This window comes from Scyliorhinus torazame, chromosome 5 (genome assembly GCF_047496885.1).
Source record: "Scyliorhinus torazame isolate Kashiwa2021f chromosome 5, sScyTor2.1, whole genome shotgun sequence".
Taxonomy (NCBI): domain Eukaryota; kingdom Metazoa; phylum Chordata; class Chondrichthyes; order Carcharhiniformes; family Scyliorhinidae; genus Scyliorhinus; species Scyliorhinus torazame.
The window spans coordinates 87,638,486-87,658,011 of record NC_092711.1 but is presented as its reverse complement, the minus strand read 5'-3'; the positions used below and the strand labels follow the sequence as shown (position 1 = coordinate 87,658,011).

The window sequence follows — 19,526 nt, the reverse complement described above, 5'->3', positions numbered from 1 at the left end:
AGGCATTCGGCATGCTTGCGTTCACTGGCCAGGGCATTGAGTATAAAAATTGGCAAGTCATGTTGCAGCTGTATAGAACCTTAGTTAGGCCACACTTTGAGTATAGTGTTCAAGTTTTTAACACAGAGGGTAGTGGGTGCCTGGAACTCGCTGCCGGAGGAGTTGGTGGAAGCAGAGACGATAGTGACGTTTAAGGGGCATTTGACAAATACATGAATAGGATGGGAATAGAGGGATATGGACCCCGGAAGTGTTGAAGATTTTCGTTTAGACGGGCAGCATGGTCGACGCAGGCTTGGAGGGCCGAAGGGCCTGTTCCTGTGCTGTACTTTTCTTTGTTCTTTGTTCTCTTTGACTCCTGTTAAATACAGAGCAGTACAGGGGCACACTGACAGTGGATTTCTTTATTGTCACGTGTACCGAGGTACAGTGAAAAGTATTTTTTGCAAGCAACTCAACAGATCATTAAGTACATGAAAAGAAAAGGAAATAAAAGAAAATACATCCTAGGGCAACACAAGGTACACAATGTAGCTACATAAACACCGGCATCGGGTGAAGCATTCAGGGGTGTAGTGTTAATCAGGTCAGTACATAAGAGGGTCATTTAGGAGTCTGGTAACAGCGGGGAAGAAGCTGTTTTTGAGTCTGTTTATGCGTATCCTCAGACTTTTTTATCTCCTGCCCGATGGAAGACTAACACAATCTCATCAGTCTGCAGACTCCTGTTAAATACAGAGCAGTACAGGAGCACACTGACAGTGCAACACAGTCTCATCAGTCTGAAGGCTCTGTTAAATACAGAGCAGTGCAGGAGCACACTGACAGTGTAACACAGTCTCATCAGTCTGCAGACTCCTGTTAAATACAGAGCAGTACAGGAGCACACTGACAGTGCAACACAGTCTCATCAGCTTGCAGACTCCTGTTAAATACAGAGCAGTACAGGAGCACACTGACAGTGTAACACAGTCTCATCAGTCTGCAGACTCCTGTTAAATACAGAGGAGTACAGGAGCACACTGACAGTGTAACACAGTCTCATCAGTCTGCAGACTCCTGTTAAATACAGAGCAGTACAGGAGCATGCTGACAGTGTAACACAGTCTCATGGGCGGCATGGTAGCACAGTGGTTAGCACTACTACTTCATAGTGCCAGTGTCCCAGGTTTGATTCCTGGCTTTTGATCCCTGTCTGTGCAGAGTCTGTACATTCTCCCTGTGTCTGCGTGGGTTTCCTCCGGGTGCTCCGGTTTCCTCCCATATATCCCGGAAGACATGCTGTTAGGTGAATTGGACATGCTGAATTTGCTCTCTGTGTTCCCGAACAGGCGCCAGAATGTGGCGACTAGGGGCTTTTCACAGAAACTTCATTGCAGTGTTAATGTAAGCCTACTTGTGACAATAATAAAGATTATGATTTATCAGTCTGCAAGATATGGAGAGCTGGGAATTGTCCACGAGAGTGACCAAAACTGTGAGATTTGAAATAATCTAGGATTAGAAGAGAAAAGGCCCCAAAAATGAAGCAGTCGGCAACAGGACATCAATTAATCTCCTCGTACATTGGAGAAAAATGGAACATAACACAGTGTATTTGCTCAACAACTGACCAAGCTCACATTCATGTAGAATGGGAAAAAAAATAGATTTAAAGTACCCAATTCTTTTTTTTCCAATTAAGGGGCAATTTAGCGTTGCCAATCCACCTACCCTGCACATCTTTGGTTGTGGGGGTGAGCCCCTCGCAGACACGGGGAGAACGTCTTCATGTAAAATTTCAATAACCTCCAAGATGGGGCTGGAGTTTACTATCAGCAGAAACAAACAGTGAAAGTGATGAACAGCAGAGTCCCACCCCTGCAATCACATGTAAACTCACTGCTCTCACAATAGGTGATGGGACTGAGTGAACCCTTTTCACACACAGAGGTGACCAGCCTCTCCCCAATGTGAGTGCGTTGGTGTGTCTGCACCTCACTTGTACTTCTCATATTCATAACAAGAGGTCATTTATCAATGTGAACAAGTTGAAGTGCAGCGAGGGTGCTTAACCGAGTCAATCCCTTCCCACACACAGAGCAGGTGAATGGCCTCTCCCCAGTGTGAACCCGCTGGTGCCTCAGCGGGGTGGATGACTGAATGAATCTCCTGTCTCACACAGAGCAGGTGAATGGCCTTTTTCCAGTGTGAGTCTGCTGGTGCCTGATCAGGGTGGATGACTGAGTGAATCCTTTCCCACACATGGGGCAGGTGAACGGCCTCTCTCCAGTGTGAGTGTGTTGGTGTTGCATCAGGTTCTTTCTGCTTTTAAAGCTCTTCCCACAGTCAGAACATTCTCAAGGTCTCTTATTGGAGTGAGCACGCTGGTGTGACTGCAGGTGTTGTGACTGAATTAAATGTTTTCCACACAAGGAGCAGGTGAACGGCCTCTCCCCTGTGTGACTGGGTCGATGAGTTTCGAGATGGGATGGGTAATTGAATCCCTTCCCACAGTCCCCACATTTCCACGGTTTCTCCACGGTGCCGGTGTCCTTTTGTCTCTCCAGGTTCGATGATCAGTTGAAGCCTTGTCCACACACAGACCCCGTGTATGATTTCTCCTCACTGTGAATGGTGTGATTTTTGTTCCAGCTGTGTAACTGGTTAAAGCTCTTTCCACAGTCAGTTCACTGGATCACTCTCACCCGGGTGTGTGTGTCTCAGTGCTCTTCCAGTCACATTGATGTTTGAAATCTTTTCCCAGACAGAAGTCAAACAATTCTCCCTCCACATGCAAAGACCAATGAGATTCAGGTCCTGATAATCGAGTGACTTTGTTGAATCTTGATGTGATGCTTGGTTTGAATTTCCCGTCTGTAAATCACCCCTTCGAATATCCTGTAAATGGTGATTACCAAAGTCAAAGCTGTAAATCCCTGTCCCGCACACTCTCCCTCCTCCCTGGGCAGAAATCCAAACCCATCTCACCATCTGCATCATTTCTTTCCTCCACTCCCAGTTTTCCCCCTCCCTCTCCTCTGCCTGGGTTCAGTTCTCCAGCTCCTGTCTGCAGACTTACAATAAAATGAATTGGTCTTATGGTGGGGGGCACGGTTTGGGGTCTCCTCTTACCCACGTGAGTCCACATCAAGAGCCCGCACTGCACGTGTTCCAGCTCACAATGCCCGAGCTGCGATTGACGGCATCTCTAGACCTATAAGAGGCAGCAGTGGGGCTGGAGGACCGAGCAGGAGCAGCTGGTCTTCCAACCAATCAGAGTGAATGAGGGGCGGAGCTGAGCCCGGATCTCTCTCTTTGGCTGAAACTCTGCATCATTTTGAAAACTGATTTGTCTCAAACTCCAGGAGAAAAGTGGACCTTTCTGTCTGTGTTGGGAGACATCACTCACTCCCTCCAGCCTGCTCCACCATTGAATAAGAACCTGGCTGAACTGACTGTAACACCCACTACACATGCAGCGAGCGGGACTGCCCTGGAGCTCAATTATACTCAAATTCTGATCATGTTCAGGTTCTGATGAACAGAGTGACTCTGTTAGAACTTGATGTGATCTTTGATTTGAGTTTTCTGTGTAAATCCAGCCTCCCAACCCCTGTAAAAGGAGTTTGCAGAACCCATCCCTGTCAGTCCAGGAGAGAAATTCACAACATTCTCTCCTCCTGCTGACAGGGAGCACCGCGCATGCGCCCTTAACACGGGCCTCTCACTCCAGATGCGGTCCCGCCGCCTCCGCCGCACAGATACAAACCCGGCACCGGCAGCTTCTTATTCCGGTGTCAGAGCCGCATCGGGGATCAAGGAGCCTCCCCGCCCACCTCTCGGCTCCGCCTCTCCCTCCATTCCGCCATTTCCCTCACCGCCTGTGGATCTGACAAACAAGCATCTGTCCCTGGACACCGCCTGCACTGCGCATGCTCAACGTCACAATGCCCGGGGAGTGATTGACGGCAGGGCCAGGCCAATAGGAAGAAGGGGCAGGGCCGGAGGACCGAGCAGCAGCGGCTGGTCCTCCCACCAATCGGAGTGAAAGGGGGGCTGGGGGCTCACCACTGACTGAAGCATGCGCCGTACGAGCCCCAGAGCTGGAAAAGGCGGTCCAGTTGAGGTCATGATGTGGAGATGCCGGCATTGCACTGGGGTGGGCACAGTAAGAAGTCTTCCACCAGGTTAAAGTCCAACATGTTTGTATTGAGGTCACAAAGAGTGAGAAGTGAATCCGGGGGGGGGGGGGGGGGGGATTGTGAACAAAGCAGGAGGTTGGGAGCCAGGGATGAGATGGTGGTGGAGTGGGAATGTCCCTGGGTGGGTATTACTGAGTCCCCTAGGGTAATGGTCTGAGGAGCTAGTGGAATATTCCCGGTTACCAAACAACTACATTCAATTCATAAAACAGTGAAAACTCAAATCAGTAATGGTGACCATGCAGCTATCACTGGTTGTGTTTAAACTGATCTGGTTCACTAATGGCCTTTAAGAAATCTGCCAACCCTACCTGGTCTGACCTACATGTGACTCCAGAGCCACAGCAGTAAATCTGCCCTCTGAAATAGACCAGTAAGCCATTCAGTTCAAGAGCAATTCGGGATCGGCAACAAATAAGGGGACAGCATAGCAGCATTGTGGATAGCGCAATTACTGCACAGCTCCAGGGTCCCAGTTTTGATTCCGGCTTGGGTCACTGTCTGTGTGGAGTCTGCACATCCTCCCGGTGTCTGCGTGGGTTTCCTCCCACAGTCCAAAGATGTGCAGGTTAGATGGATTGGCCATGCTAAAATTGTCCTTACTGTCAAAAATTGTCCTTAGTGTTGGGTGGGTTTACTGGGTTATGGGGATAGGGTGGAGATGTGGACCTTGGGTAGGGTGCTCTTTCCAAGAGCTGGTGCAGACTCGATGGGCCGAATGGCCTCCATCTGCACTGTAAATTCTATGAAAGATAGTGGATTCACCAGGGATTGCCACAGGAATTGTCATTTACGGGAGAGAATTCCAAATGTGTCCCAGATTTTGTGTCAACAAGTGTTTCCTCAATTCACACTGAGTTCTGTGACCTGGCTACAATTTTTAAGCAATGTCCCAAGTCCTTACTCCCCAGTCAGCAGAAATCACTCCTCTCTGTCTTTGATTAAATCATGCTGTAATTTACTAAACACCAGGATGTGGAGATACCGGCGTTGCACTGGGGTGGGCACAGTGAGAAGTCTTACAACACCAGGTTAAAGTCCAACAGATTTGTTTCGAATCACAAGCATTCAGAGCATAGTTCCTTCCTCAGCTGTGCTCCAAAAGCTAGTGATTCTAAATAAACCTGTTGGACTTTAACCTGGTGTTGTAAGACTGCTTACTGTGCCCACCCCAGTGCAACACCGGCATCTCCACATTTCATAGAATTTACAGTGCCATTCGGCCCATCGAGTCTGCACCGGCTCTTGGAAAGAGCACCCTACCCAAGGTCCACACCTCCACCCTATCCCCATAATCCAGTAACCCCACCCAACATCATGGCCTCAAGATGAGACAAACAAGCGTCTGTCCCTGGGCATGAGCCGCACTGCACATGCTCCACATCACAATGCCCGGCGAGTGATTGACGGTAGCTTTGCAACAATAGGAAGAGGAGGCGGGACTGCAGGACCGAATGACAGCAGCTGGTCCTCCACCCAATTGGAGTGAATGAGGGGCGTGGCTGCTCTCAGATCTCCCTCATTGGCTGAGACTGCATTATTTTGAGTTGTTCCCATTAGCCACGTGCGCACGGGTTCCACGACCTCATTTCCTGTCTGAGAGGGGATGACCAACGGGAAGATTGGGAGGACGGGATGGATTCTGGTCCTTCAGCCAATCAGACTGCGGGCTTTGTGTGAATGAAACTGGGGCTTCACACAGAGTGAAATTTGTTCCTGTGTCAAACCGCTTCAATGGACAAAAATGTCTTATTTCGACTTCAATGGGCTTTTTTTAGAATCCATTGATCCTTCTACAGAACTGTTACAAGGAACAACAAACATTAACTCTGTTTCTCTCATCACAGATGTGGCACAATGGTTAGCACTGCTGCCTCACAGCGCCAGTGACCAGGGTTCAATTCCGGTCTTGGATGACTGTGTGGAGTTTGCACATTCTTCCCGTGTCTGTGTGGTTCCCTCTGGGTGCTCGAGTTTTCTCCCACGAGAATGTGTAGGCTTGGTGGATTGGCTATGCTAAATTGCTCCTTAGTGTCCAAAGGTGAAGTGGGGTTATGGGGAGAGGGTGGGGGAAGTGCACCTGGGTGGGACGCACTTTTGTAGGGTTGGTGCAAACGCGATGGACCGAATGGCCTCCTGCACTTTAAGGATTCGATGATACTGCCAGACCTGTTTTGTTAATCTCGCATTTTCTGTTTTACTATATATTACACACCTTTATAATCCACTGATTATATTTATTGAACCACTATACCATCAACCACCAGGAGCAGTGTGTTGATGTTTCAGCAATTTCAGCCTTGAGTAACTGGGTAAAGTTTGCACATTTTCCCTGTGTCTGTGTGCGTTCCCTCCGGGTGCTCCAGTTTTCTCCCACCGTCCAAAGAGTTAAGGTCGATTGGCCCCTTAGTGTCCAAATAAAGGTTAGGTGAGTTACTGGGATGGGCTTAAGTAGGGTATTCTTTCTGAGGGCCGGTGCAGGCTAAATGGGCCAAATGGCCTCTTTCTGCACTGTAAATTCTATGATTCTGTTGGATTTTCTCTCCCACAGTCTTGGCCCGGTGGGTCTGTCTGGTGGTATTTCCCTGGTACTGTCCATGTGTTTGGATGTTTGAGTATTTTAGGGAGTAGGTAGAACTTCCTTGGTTCTACCTGTTTTCTTTGGTTAATATGTCTGGAGTCTGTGTTCTTCCAGTCTGTCTCCAATTCTCCTTCCTGTCTCGGGTATATGGGTCTAGGTAGCTTGGTGTTGTGATTCGTGTTGTTTAGTTGTCTGTCTGTCTCCAGCAGGTATTGTTGTCTCTCGATAATGACTGTGCTGCTACCCTTGCTTCTGATCTTATGAACATATCCGTGTTGGATCCAAGCTCCCGGATTGTCTGTCTTTCTCTCCGGGTAAGATTCTGTTTGTCTCTTGTGTTTCACTGTGACAGGGCAGAGACCCGATTGAAGGGATTCAAACATGGGAATTCTGGGAAAGATGGGCAAGGATTTGGGAGGGACAACATGTTCAAAGAGTTTGGGAGGAGAGGGAGGTTGAAGATGGGGCAGTAATTTGTAAGGATGGCAGGGTCAAGGGTTTGTTTTATTGAGGGGGTGATGATGGCAGATTTGAAGGACAGAGGGACAGCACCCGATGAGAGAGAAATGTTGACAATATCCATGGACACAGGGTAGTTGGCTGATCAGTAGCTCAGTGGGAATAGGGTCGATGGAGCAGGAGCTGGGTCTCATGGACAAGATGAGCTCTGAGAGGGCATGAGGGGAGATGGGAGAGAAACTAGAGAAAGATGTGGGTTCAGGGCTCAGGAAAGGATGACATTTAGAGACAGTTTGGTCCGGTGGGCCCGTGGAAGGGAGGGAAGCAGCAGAGGCGGCTGATCGGATTTACTCAATCTCAGTCACAAAGAAGCTCCTCACACTTCTTGTTGGAGGTGAGGATGGAAGAGACGGGAGAGCGAGATTACTTCAAAAGGAACTAACTTGTGTCAGAGTAATTAAAAAGTTTCAGCACACTGCGTATGTCACACAAATCTAATTTATTTGACTTTTAGCTAGAATATTAGCCCCTGTAAATGGGCTGGATTTTGTTATCAGCAGAAAGAGACCCAAATGAATATGGTTCAGTCCTGAATGTGAGGAACAGCAAAATCCAATCACTGTTGTTATTTGTGGCCTCGTTGGTGTTTCAGCAGGAGGGATGAAGTGGCGAATCCCTTCCTACACTTGGAACAGGTGAACGGTCTCTCCCCAGTGTGAACTCGCTGATGTGCAGTGAGATGAGACGATTGTCTGAACCCAGTCCCACAGTGAGAGCACCTAAACGGTCTCCTGTCAGTGTGAACACGTTGATGGCGCATCAGTTCCCCAGAACGTTTATAACAATTCCCGCAGTCTGGACAATGAAATGGTCTCTCATCAGTGTGAATTCGCTGGTGATTCAGAAGTTCGGATGACTGAATGAATCCCTTCCCACACTCTGAGCAGATGAATGGCCTCTCCCCAGTGTGAGTTCGCTGATGTACAGTGAGATGAGATGATCGTCTGAACCCAGTCCCGCAGTGAGAGCACCTAAACGGTCTCTCGTCAGTGTGAACACGTTGATGTTGTAACAGTTCCCCAAAACGTTTATAGCACTTCTCGCAGTCTGGACATTGAAACAGTCTCTCCCCAGTGTGAATTCGCTGATGCTTCTGCAGGTCGGATGACTGAGTGAATCTCTTCCCACACTTGGTGCAGACGAATGGCCTCTCCACTGTGTGAGTTCGCTGATGTACAGTGAGGTTAGATGATCGTCTGAACCCAGTCCCACACTGAGAGCACCTGAATGGTCTCTCGTCAGTGTGAACACGTTGATGGCACGTCAGATCCCCAGATCTTTTATAGCATTTCCCACAGTCTGGACATTGAAATGGTTTCTCATCAGTGTGAACTAGCTGGTGACTCAGCAAGTGGGCTGAAATAGTAAATCCTTTCCCACATGTGGAGCAGGTGAATGGTCTCTCCCTGGAGTGAAGTCGCTGGTGTGTGGACAGAGCGGATGACTGAGTGAATCTCTTCCCACACTTGGAGCAGGTGAATGGTCTCTCCCCAGTGTGACTGCGTCGATGAGTTTCCAGCTTGGATGGATAAGTGAATCCTTTCCCACAGTCCGCACATTTCCACGGTTTCTCCTCAGTGTGATTGCATTTGTGTCTTGTGAGGCCTGATGATTGACTGAATCCTCGTCCACACACACAACACGTATACGGCTTCTCCCCACTGTGAACGATGCTTTTTCCTTCCATGTTCAAAATCTCATGATATTCAGAAATGATAAATTGAGGACTCTGTCAGACCCTGATGTGATGCTTGGTTTGTGTTTCCGGATCTTGAAGTCTCACCTTCGAACACCCTGTGAAACTGATTGAAAACAGAAAATAGGGAGTGAGAGAGAACCCACAAAAACACAAAGGCAGGTTGTGAAATTGAGCTGAATGAATCTGGTCATTTCAAGGGACCATAAAAACAGCTGGATTGTTGTAAAAACCCAACTGGCCTCTTTGGGAGGAGAGAGGAAGAGGTGAGGAGGGATTTTGTATATCTACAAGACATATTAAGAGAGTAGTTGGCAAAGCAAATTCGACCTTGAGCTTCATAACTGACACAGAAACTATGCTTCTGGTGGCACAGTGATTAGCACTGCTGCCTCACAGTGCCAAGGACTCGGGTTCAATTCTGGCCTTGATGACTGTCTGTGTGGAGTTTGCACTTTCTCCCCGTGTCATCGTGGGTTTCCACCCGGTGCTCAGGATTCCTCCAACAGACCAAAAAATAATGATAATAATAATCACTTATTGTCACAAGTAGGCTTCAATGAAGTTACTGTGAAAATCCCCTAGTCGCCACATTCCGGCGCCTGTTCGGGGAGGCCGGTACAGGACTTGAACCCGCGCTGCTGGTCTTATTCTGCATTACAAGCCAGCTGTCTTAGCCCACTGTGCTATACCAGCCCCAAAGCCCCTAGTCGCCACATTCCGGCGCCTGTTTGGGGAGGCTGATAGGGGAGCAAGTTAGATCGATTGGCCTTGATAAATTGCCCCTTAGTGTCCAGGGATGTGCAGGTTTGGTGGGGCTATGGGGTTACAGGGACAGGGTAGCGGTGTGGGCCTAGGCAGGGTGCCCTTTCAGTGAATCAGTGCACACTTGATGGGCCGAATGGCCTCCTTCTGCACTGTAGGAATTCTATGGTTCTAATTCTATTCTATGAATCTTTATAAAGCTCTGGTCACCACTCTTCAAGAAGGATGTGAAGGTTCTTGGAGAAGGTGTAGAGGAGATTTACCAGAATGGTTCCAGCAAAGGAGGTTGAGGGGAGATTTGATTCAGGGACACAAGATTATGCCAGGTTTCGATCGGGTGGACAAAGACACTCTGTTTCCATTCACTGATCGTACAAGCAGCCGGGACACAGATTCAAAGTTTTGGGTAAAACCTGGATTGAACGATATAAGATGCTGACGGGTCTTGACAGGGTGGATGTGGAGAGGATGTTTCCTCTTGTGGGAGAATCTGGAACAAGGGGGTCACTGTTGGAAAGTGAGGGGTCACCCATTTCAGATGGGGATGAGGATTTTTTTTTCGCTCGAGGGTTGTAAAAGAGGGGGTGGCACAGTGGTTAGCGCTGCTGCATCACAGCACCAGGGACCCAGGTTCACGCCTGACCCTGGATGACTGTGTGGAGTTTGCACATTCTCCCCTTGTCTGTGTGGGTTTCTTCCGGGTGCTCCGGTTTCCTCACACAGTTCAAAGATTTGCAGGTTAGGTGCTAAATTGCCTCTTCATCTCCAAGGATGTGCACGTTGGGTGGGATGTGAGGATGGGGCAGGGTGGGTTGGGGGGGGGGGGGGGGGGGTTTCGGAGGGTTGGTGCTGACTTGGGCTCCTTCTGCACTGTGGGGATTCTATGACTTAGATCTTGCGTCCTTAAAACGCAGTGGAAGTCGAGTCCTTGAATATTTTTAAGGCAGAGATGGATAGATTCTCGATAAGCAAGGGGGTGAAAGGTTATCGGGGTCGGCAGGAATATGGAGTTGAGGTTAAAATTATTGTATAATGGAGCAGGCTCGAGGAGCCGACTCCTAGTTTGTGTGTAAGGAGCAGGCTCGAGGGGCTGACTTTAGTTTGTGAGTAAGGAGCAGGCTCGAGGGGCCGACTCCTAGTTTGTGTGTAAGGAGCAGGCTCGAGGGGCAGACTCCTAGTTTGTGTGTAAGGAGCAGGCTCGAGGGGCCAGCTCCTAGTTTGTGTGTAAGGAGCAGGCTCGAGGGGCCGACTCCTAGTTTGTGTGTAAGGAATAGGCTCGAGGGGCTGACTTTAGTTTGTGTGTAAGGAGCAGGCTCGAGAGGCTGGCTCCTAGTTTGTGTGTAAGGAGCAGGCTCGAGGGGCCGAGTGGCCTGCTCCTAGTTTGTATGGAAGCATGCAAATACAGCATGCGGTAAAGAAGGCAAATGGGCTGCACGATGGCGCAGTGGTTAGCACTGTTGCCTCACGTCACCAAGGACCTAGGTTCGATCCCGGTCCTGGGTCACTGTCCATGTAGAGTTTGCGCATTCTCCCTGTGTCTGTGTGGGTCCCACCCCCACAACACAAAGATGTGCAGGGTAGGTAGATTAGCCATGCTAAAATTACCCCTTAATTGGGACAAAAAAGAATTGGGCACTCTAAATTTATATTTTTAAAAAACCTATAACATTCTAACAGGGCGAGACAGATTAGATTCGGGAAGGATGTTCCCGATGGTGGGTGTGTCCAGAACCCGGGGTCACAGTCTGAGGATACGGGATAGCACGGGCAGCACAAGTGGCTAGCACTGTGGCTTCACAGCGCCAGGGTCCCAGGTTCGATTCTCTGCTGAGTTACTGTCTGTGCGGAGTCTGCACGTTCTCCCCGTGTCTGCGTGGGTTTCCTCCGGATGCTCCGCCTTCCTCCCACAGTCCAAAGATGTGCAGGTTAGGTGGATTAGCCACGCTAAATTGTCCTTAGTGTCCAAAAAGGTTAGGAGGGGTTATTGGGTTACGGGGATTGGGTGGAAGTGAGGATTTAAGTGGGTCGGTGCAGACTCGATGGGCGAATGGCATCCTTCTGCACTGTATGTTCTATGACAGACCATTTAGGACAGAGGTGAGGAGAAATGTCTTCACCCAGAGAGTGGTGAGCCTGTGGAATTCATCACCACAGGAAGAATTGAGACCAAAACATTGCATGTTTTCAAGAAGTAGTTAGATACAGCACTGAGGGTGAAGGGGATCAAAGGATCTGGGGGAAAGCGGGATTAGACTATTGAGCCCAATCTGCTCTGATCGTAATGAATGGTGGAGCAGGTTCGAAGGGCCAAATGGTCCCCTCCTGCTCCTATTTTCTACGTTGCTCCGTATCTATGCATGTAAATGGTCCAGGAGGTATGAGGAAGAAGGTTTTTACACAGCCAGTGGCAATTACCTGAACCTTGCTGCCTATGACAGAGCAGAAATAGACACCAATGAATGATTTTGTTAAAAATTGGATAGAAACCTGAGAGAAATAAAGCTGTTAGGATACAGGGATAAAGCAGGAGAATGATACTGACTGGATTGTTCCAGATAATAACAGTAATCTTTATTAGTCTCACAAGTATGAATGTTTGAGGTGAGGGACGCCGTCAGTGTCCCTGCTGATTTCACTGGTGGGAAGCGCACCCATCTTCAGCTCCTCAGAAACCGCGTTAAGGAACTGGAGGTGGAGCTGGATGAACTTCGGATCATTCGGGACGCAGAGGTGGTCATAGAAAGTAGCTTCAGGGATGTAGTTACGCCGAAGAATCAAGACGGTGACGGTGAGAGGGGCTGGGAGGAAGCAGTCAGTGCAGGGATCCTCTGTGGTCGTTCCCCTCAGTAACAAGTATACCGTTTTGGATACTGTTGAGGGGGACGACCTACCAGGGGTAAGCCACGGTGAACGGATCTCCAGCGCTGAGTCCGTCCCTGTAGCTCAGAAGGGAAAGAGGGAGAGCAGGAGAGCAATAGTTATTGGGGACTCGATAGTTAGAGGGACAGATAGACGGTTCTATGGCAGCGAAAGAGACTCACGGATGGTATGTTGCCTCCCGGGTGCCAGGGTCCATGACGCCTCGGACCATGTTTTCAGAATCCTTAAAGGGGAGGGGGAGCAGTCACAAGTTGTGGAACACATCAGTACCAACGACATAGGTACGAGAAGGGACGGGGATTTAAACCAGGAACTAAGGGAGCTAGGGAGGAAGCTGAGAGCCAGGACAAACCATGTTGTCATCTCTGGTTTGTTGCCGGTGCCACGTGCTCGTGAGGTGAGGAACAGGGAGAGAGTGCAGATAAACACGTGGCTGCAGGGATGGTGTAGGAGGGAGGGTTTCAGGTACGTGGATAATTGGAACACATTCTGGGGAAGGTGGAACCTGTACAGACAGGACGGTTTGCACCTGAACCAGAGGGGCACCAATATCCTGGGAGGGAAATTTGCTACGGCTCTTTGGGGGGGTTTAAACTAATTTGTCAGTGGGCTGGGAAAACGAGCTGTAGTCCAGAAGCCAGTGTTGAGAGTAGTGAGGTACTGAGGAGGGTATCAAGGTCGCAGGAGTGTACCGGCAGACAGAAAGATAGGTAGAAGTGTGTCTACTTCAATGCAAGGAGCATCCGGAATAAGGTAGGTGAACTTGGAGCGTAGGTTGGTACTTGGGACTACGATGTTGTGGCCATTTCGGAGACATGGTTAGAACACGGACAGGAATGGTTGTTGGAAGTTCCGGGGTATAGATGTTTCAGTAAGAGTAGGGAAGGTGATAAAAGAGGTGGAGGAGTAGCATTGTTAATCAAGGATAGTTTAACGGCTGCAGAAAGGCAGTTTGAAGGGGATCTGCCTACTGAGGTAATGTGGGTTGAAGTTAGAAATAGGAAAGGAGCGGTCACATTGTTGGGAGTTTTCTATAGGCCCCCAAATAGTAATAGAGATGTGGAGGAAGAAATTGCAAAACAGATTATGGATAGGTGTGGAGGTCTCAGGGTAGTTGTCATGGATGACTTTAACTTTCAAAATATTGATTGGAACCTCTATAAGTCGAACAGTTCGGATGGGGCAGTTTTTGTACAGTGTGGATAGGCCGACAAGAGGGGGGGGCCACATTGGATTTGATACTGGGTAATGAACAGGGCCAAGTGTTAGATTTGTTTGTGGGAGAGCACTTTGGAGATAGTGACCACAATTCGGTGTCTTTCATTATTGCAATGGAGAGGGATAGGGCAAGGTTTATAATTGGGGGAGGGGTAATTATGATGCGATTAGGCAAGAATTAGGGAGCATAAGATGGGAACAGAAACTGTCAGGGAAAGGCACAAATGAAAAGTGGAGCTTGTTCAAGGAACAAATACTGCGTGTCCTTGATAGGCATGTCCCTGTCAGGCAGGGTGAAAATGGCCGTGTGAGGGAACCATGGTTCACAAAAGAGGTTGAATGTCTTGTCAAGAGGAAAAAGGAAGAGTATGTAAGGATGAGAAAACAAGGTTTAGTAGGGTCGCTTGAGAGTTATAAGGTAGCAAGGAATGAGCTGAAAAAAGGGCTTGAGAGCTAGGAGGGGGCATGAGAAGTCCTTGGCGGGTTGTATCAAGGAAACCCCAAGGCATTTTACTCTTATGTGAGAAATAAGGGTGACGGTAGGGCCTGTCAAGGACAGTAGTGGGAACTTGTGCATGGAGTCAGAAGAGATAGGAGGGGCGTTGAATGAATACTTTTCTTCAGTGTTCATAAAGGAGAGGGACCATGTTTTTGGGGATGAGTGTGTGATACAGGCGGGTAGGCTGGAGGAGGTAGATGAGGAAGAATGTATTTGCAATTTTGAAAAACCTGAGGGTCGACAAGTCCCTTGGTCTAGATGGGATATATCCAAGGATTCTTTGGGAGGCAAGGGATGAGATTGCAGAGCCTTTGGCTTTGATCTTTGGGTCCTCACTGTCCACGGGGATAGTGCCAGAGAGTGTTGAATGTTGTTCCTCTGTTCAAGAAAGGGAACAGGAATGACCCTGGTAATTATAGACCAGTTAGTCTTACTTCGGTGGTCGGTAAGATAATGGAAAAGGTCCTGAAGGATAGGATTTTTAACCATTTGGAAAGATGCAGCTTAATCTGGGACAGTCAACACGGATTCATGAAGGGTAGGTCTTGCCTCACAAATTTGATTGAATTCTTTGAGGAGGTAACAAAGTGTGTAGATGAAGGTAGAGCAGTTGATGTTGTTTCCATGGATTTTAGTAAGGCGTTGATAAGGTTCCCCATGGTCGGCTCATGAAGAAAGTAAGGAGGTGTCGGATGGAGGGAAATTTGGCCAATTGGATAAGTAACTGGCTATCACATAGAAGACAGAGGGTGGTGGTGGATGGAAAATGTTTAGACTGGAGACCAGTTACCAGCGGTGTACCACAGGGATCAGTGCTGGGTCCTCTGCTATTTGTGATTTTTATCAATGACTTGGAGGAGGGGGCTGAAGGGTGGGTCAGTAAATTTGCTGATGACACCAAGATTGGTGGAGTAGTGGATGAGGTGGAGGGCTGTTGTCGGCTGCAAAGAGACATTAATAGGATGCAGAGCTGGGCTGAAAAATGGCAGATGGAGTTTTACCCTGATAAGTGCAAGGTGATCCATTTTGGTAGAAAAAATTTGAATGCGGATTACAGGGTCAATGGCAGGGTTCTGAGGAATGTGGAGGAACAGAGAGATCTTGGGGTTCATGTCCACAGATCTCTGAAGGTTGCCACTCAAATGGATAGAGCAGTGAAGAAGGCTTATAGTGTGTTAACGTTTATTAAAGGGGGCTTGAGTTTAAGAGCCGCGGGGTTATGCTGCAACTATACATGATTGTGTGAGACCACATTTGGAGTATTGTGTGCAGTTCTGGTCACCTCATTATAGGAAGGATGTGGAAGCATTGGAAAGGGTGCAAAGGAGATTTTACCAGGATGCTGCCTGGTTTGCAGAATAGGTCTTATGAGGAAAGGTTGAGGGAGCTAAGGCTTTTCTCTTTGGAGTGGAGGAGGATGAGGTGACTTAATGGAGGTTTATAAGATGATCAGGGGGACAGATAGAGTGGACGTTCAGAGACTATTTCCTCGGGTGGAGGTAGCTGTTACAACGGGTATAACTATAAGATTCAGGGTTGGAGATATAGGAGGGATTTCTGAGGTAGGTTCTTTACTCAGTGGTTCGGGGGTGGAATGGACTGCCTGCTGTGATAGTGGAGTCGGACACTTTAGGAACTTTCAAGCGGTTATTGGATACGCACATGGAGCACACCAGAATGACAGGGAGTGGGATAGCTTGATCTTGGTTTTGGACAATGCTCGGCACAACATCGAGGGCCGAAGGGCCTGTTCTGTGCTGTACTATTCTATGTTCTAAGTAGGCTTACATTAACACTGCAATGAAGTTCCTGTGAAAAGCCCCTTGTCGCCACATTCCGGCACCTTTTGGGTAGACAGAGGGAGAATTCAGAATGTCCAATTCACCTAGCAAGCACATCTTCCGGGACTTGTGGGAGGAAACCGGAGCACCCGGAGGAAACCCACGCAGACACGGGGAGAACGTGCAGACTCCACCCATTCAGTGACCCAAGCCGGGAAAGAAATCGGGTTCCCTGGCGCTGTGAAGCAATGGTGCTACCATGTCGATTAGAGAGCTGGCATGGACCGAATGCTTTTCTCTGTCCCACAATTACAGATTTTTTTGTGCAATCTAGTTTTGTAATTTAACCCCGGGGGGTTCAGATAAATCTGTGCTGCACTCCCTCCAAGGCCATTCTATCCTTCCTCAGGTTTGTTGTCCAGAACTGAACACAGTTCTCCAGGTTTGGTCGAACCACGGTTTGTGAATCTCGGGGCTTTTCTAATCACACGGAGACCTGAAATCTTCCCTCACAGACAGAACAGACAAACCTTTTACCTTCCACACCCAGATGCTGCTGATATTCAGGTTCTGATGAACCGAGTGACTCTGTCAGATTGCAATGTGACGTTTGGTTTGCATTTCCCGTCTGTTAAACCTCCAATTCCAGTATCCTGTAAATTTACAGAAACCTCACTGTCAGTTTAAGATAGAAATTCACAACATTCTCTTCTCGCCAACTTTGATTAAATGTATTCCTGGAGGTTTGATCACATGACCTGCCCCCATCCTCCAGCCATTAATCGGTCAACACATCCATCCTTGTGACACACTGCCTTCCTCGGCCAATTGGGAAGCAAAAGGACTAATTACCTCACAGGACAGTGTTTGACTGTCAGCCAATCAACCTTTATCCCATATTCAATAATTTATATCCGCTTTAAGAGAAATATTCAAAAAAATATTTTTTACTATCCTAATCATTTTCCAAAGATCCAAAAATATTTTCCACTGTCCTAATGATTTCCTAAGTATGAATCTCACCGAGACTGAAGGTAAAATTTGAATTCAGTGCAAGTCTACTGATGACCATGAAACCATTGTCAATTGTTGTAAAGACACATCTGTCCACTCATGTCCTTCAGTGAAGGAAATAATCTATCCTTACCTCGTCTGGCTGACACAATTCCAAATCACAGCAATATGGTTGACTCTTTAAATGCCCTCCGAGATGGCCGAGCAAGCCACTCAGTTCAAGGGAAATTAGGGATGGGCAATAAATGTTGACCCAGCCAGTGACTTCCACAAATGATCAAAATAAAATTCGGGGGCACACAGTGGGCTATCCCTGATGGCTCACGGCGCTGAGGACCCTTGCTTCGATCCCTGCTCTGGGTCACTGTCTGTGTGGAATTTGCACATTCTCCCCATGTTTATGTGGGTTTTGCCCCCACAACCCAAAGATGTGCAGGGTCGGTGGATTGGCCAGACAAAATTGCCCCTTAATTGGATAAAATTAATTGGATATACTAAATTTATGAGAAAAAAAAAATCCTGGAGACTCCAGTCAGTGAATCCGGGAGAGTTGGCATCCGGTCCAGGCTCGCAGCGCATGCGCCCTGTGGCACCGTGTCCTCTGTAAAGATGGCGGCCGGTAACCCGGGTCTGTCACCGCTCAGCCCTCAGTCTATAGAGAAACTACCAAAGCCACAACATTCACCAGCTCTGAGGACACACCTTAGCTCCCTTTCCAAACTGAAAGCAGCCTGAGCTGGATTTACATTCCCCTTAATTGATCATTGCTGGGTGATAATCCTGTACTTCCTCACCTCACACCACTGTGACAGCACCTTCACTACACAGACTGCAGCAACTGACCAAACATCACCTTCCCAGTTATTCCTGAAGGCACCGCATTCCCAACCTGGCCCCTTGCCTGAGGTGCGGTGATCCTCAGGTCACATCACCGCCGGTCAGCTCTCTCCCGGGACCAGGCCCTGGTTCACAGCCGCCATCTTGGGGAAACAGAGCGCATGCGCTGGCGTCTTGTTGACGCAACAGCTAGTGGGCGGGGCCTGAAGGTTTCTGTTCCCAGCCGGGTCCTAGTGCCGGTGAGAAAAAGGCAGCGAAACAGGTTTTTACTAAGTTTCACCCACTCCCAGGCTCCAGCTGATCTTTGTAGCCTGAATCACGGATACATTCAGTGTGAGAGGCTGCAGCATCTATATAGCTACCTGAAGGGGGTTATACAGCGTTTGATTACATTTCGTGGTCCTTTCCAGTTCATTATCAGGATGTTTGTGTGATATTTTCGTCCCCTCAGAGTGATATTTATTTATTTAAAATACATTTCAGCAGCAAGCTTACTGGTGATTTTTTAAAGGAAAGGAGGTTATTTATTGTCACACAATTTCCTGGATGTTTGAACATCTCAGTTTCTCGTCTATTTCACACTCACTGACACATACACAGAAATTAGGTACAGATCAAGTTGAAGCTGTAATGATCAAAATGGAATGTAGACTGCAATCTTTATATCGCTGCAGGTCTGTTGTCTTCTTGTTGAGCTGGTCCTTTAGTTGGAGCCAAGGGTTTTTAGAAACAAATAATTCTCATGAGGCTCTGAAGCTTCTTGTTGATGAATCGCCAGGAGGTTGGTTCTCAGGTGGACTTGGAAGCTGAAATAAGTTCAGTACTGTGGCTGCACTGGGAGACATTCAGCTCTGCTGGTTCAGCTGGTTCCTGGTGCTTCAGATGCTTCTCACACACACATTTGCTTTGTTCAGGGTTTATTATACTGCATCCCTGACAATTAACTGCAGAGTTAAAACTCTGGGACCCAGAACACTCCGATACAATAGCAGTTTACGATGCTCACTCACGCTTATCTCTATCCCAATTCGAGCTCATTCTCCTGTGTTCAATACGGCACTTGGAGACAAACAGTCCAGAGATTTCATATTCCTCAAATGCTGGTTCATCCTGACACAACGAGACATTTAAACTTCACAGGTGGCTCAAAGTTTCCTTATTCAGATCTGTGTTTAACTAATTATCGGTCACAGAATCGAATATTGCCCACAGTTTAATGCCCATAATAACCTGTTAAGTTGCAGCCATCTTGGCAGAGTTTGTGGATCTTACAATCTATAATATCTAGTATTCTTGTGCTGAGCGTAAGATCTTGAATCTAATCTTGGGCCTGGTTAAAACAGTGAATTGTAGCTGGGTGAGGACCTTGGAGGTGGGTGGGTGGTTACTCTGGCGCCGACTGTGTTGCGTGGTTTTGTCTATTCCCAGTGGCTCTGCAGAGGGAGCATGCGGTATCCACCGGAATGCTTGACACCTCCCACAACCAGTGGAATGCTTGACACCTTCCACAACCACACCTCAGCGGACAGCTGTTTCAGAGGCACTGGGAACA

At 48.1% G+C, this 19,526-nt stretch overlaps 1 protein-coding gene and 1 long non-coding RNA gene across 7 annotated transcripts in view; one reads left to right on the top strand and one right to left on the bottom strand.

The window, feature by feature from the left end:
• Positions 1-389: 389 nt before the first annotated feature.
• On the bottom strand, positions 390-18,127 carry LOC140418808 (uncharacterized). 6 transcript variants are annotated; one of them, XR_011945348.1, is made up of 3 exons: positions 17,932-18,123; positions 16,654-16,776; positions 390-2,880 (listed from the first exon to the last, which is right to left on the bottom strand). XR_011945348.1 is itself a non-coding variant. In XM_072502419.1 (3 exons), the coding sequence occupies exon 3, from the start codon at positions 8,969-8,971 to the stop codon at positions 7,850-7,852; it is 1,122 nt and encodes a 373-aa protein (XP_072358520.1). In that variant the 5' UTR covers positions 8,972-9,086; positions 16,661-16,776; positions 18,039-18,127; the 3' UTR covers positions 7,705-7,849. The 6 variants fall into 6 exon arrangements, 4 of the variants coding, with proteins under 4 accessions (XP_072358520.1, XP_072358521.1, XP_072358522.1 ...); XR_011945347.1 differs by having other exon boundaries at positions 16,661-16,776; positions 17,932-18,122; XM_072502419.1 differs by lacking the exon at positions 390-2,880 and adding an exon at positions 7,705-9,086 and having other exon boundaries at positions 16,661-16,776; positions 18,039-18,127.
• Positions 4,023-19,526, top strand: part of LOC140418809 (uncharacterized) — a 34,420-nt gene continuing 18,916 nt past the window's right edge. The window contains exons 1-2 of the long non-coding RNA XR_011945349.1: positions 4,023-4,169; positions 6,972-7,079. This is a non-coding gene — a long non-coding RNA (uncharacterized lncRNA). The remainder of the gene's footprint in view (positions 4,170-6,971; positions 7,080-19,526) is intronic.

Coding starts and splice junctions, on each gene's coding strand:
- LOC140418808 (XM_072502419.1), bottom strand. CDS start 8,971: ATGGAAGGAAAAAGCATCGTTCACAGTGGGGAGAAGCCGTATACGTGT.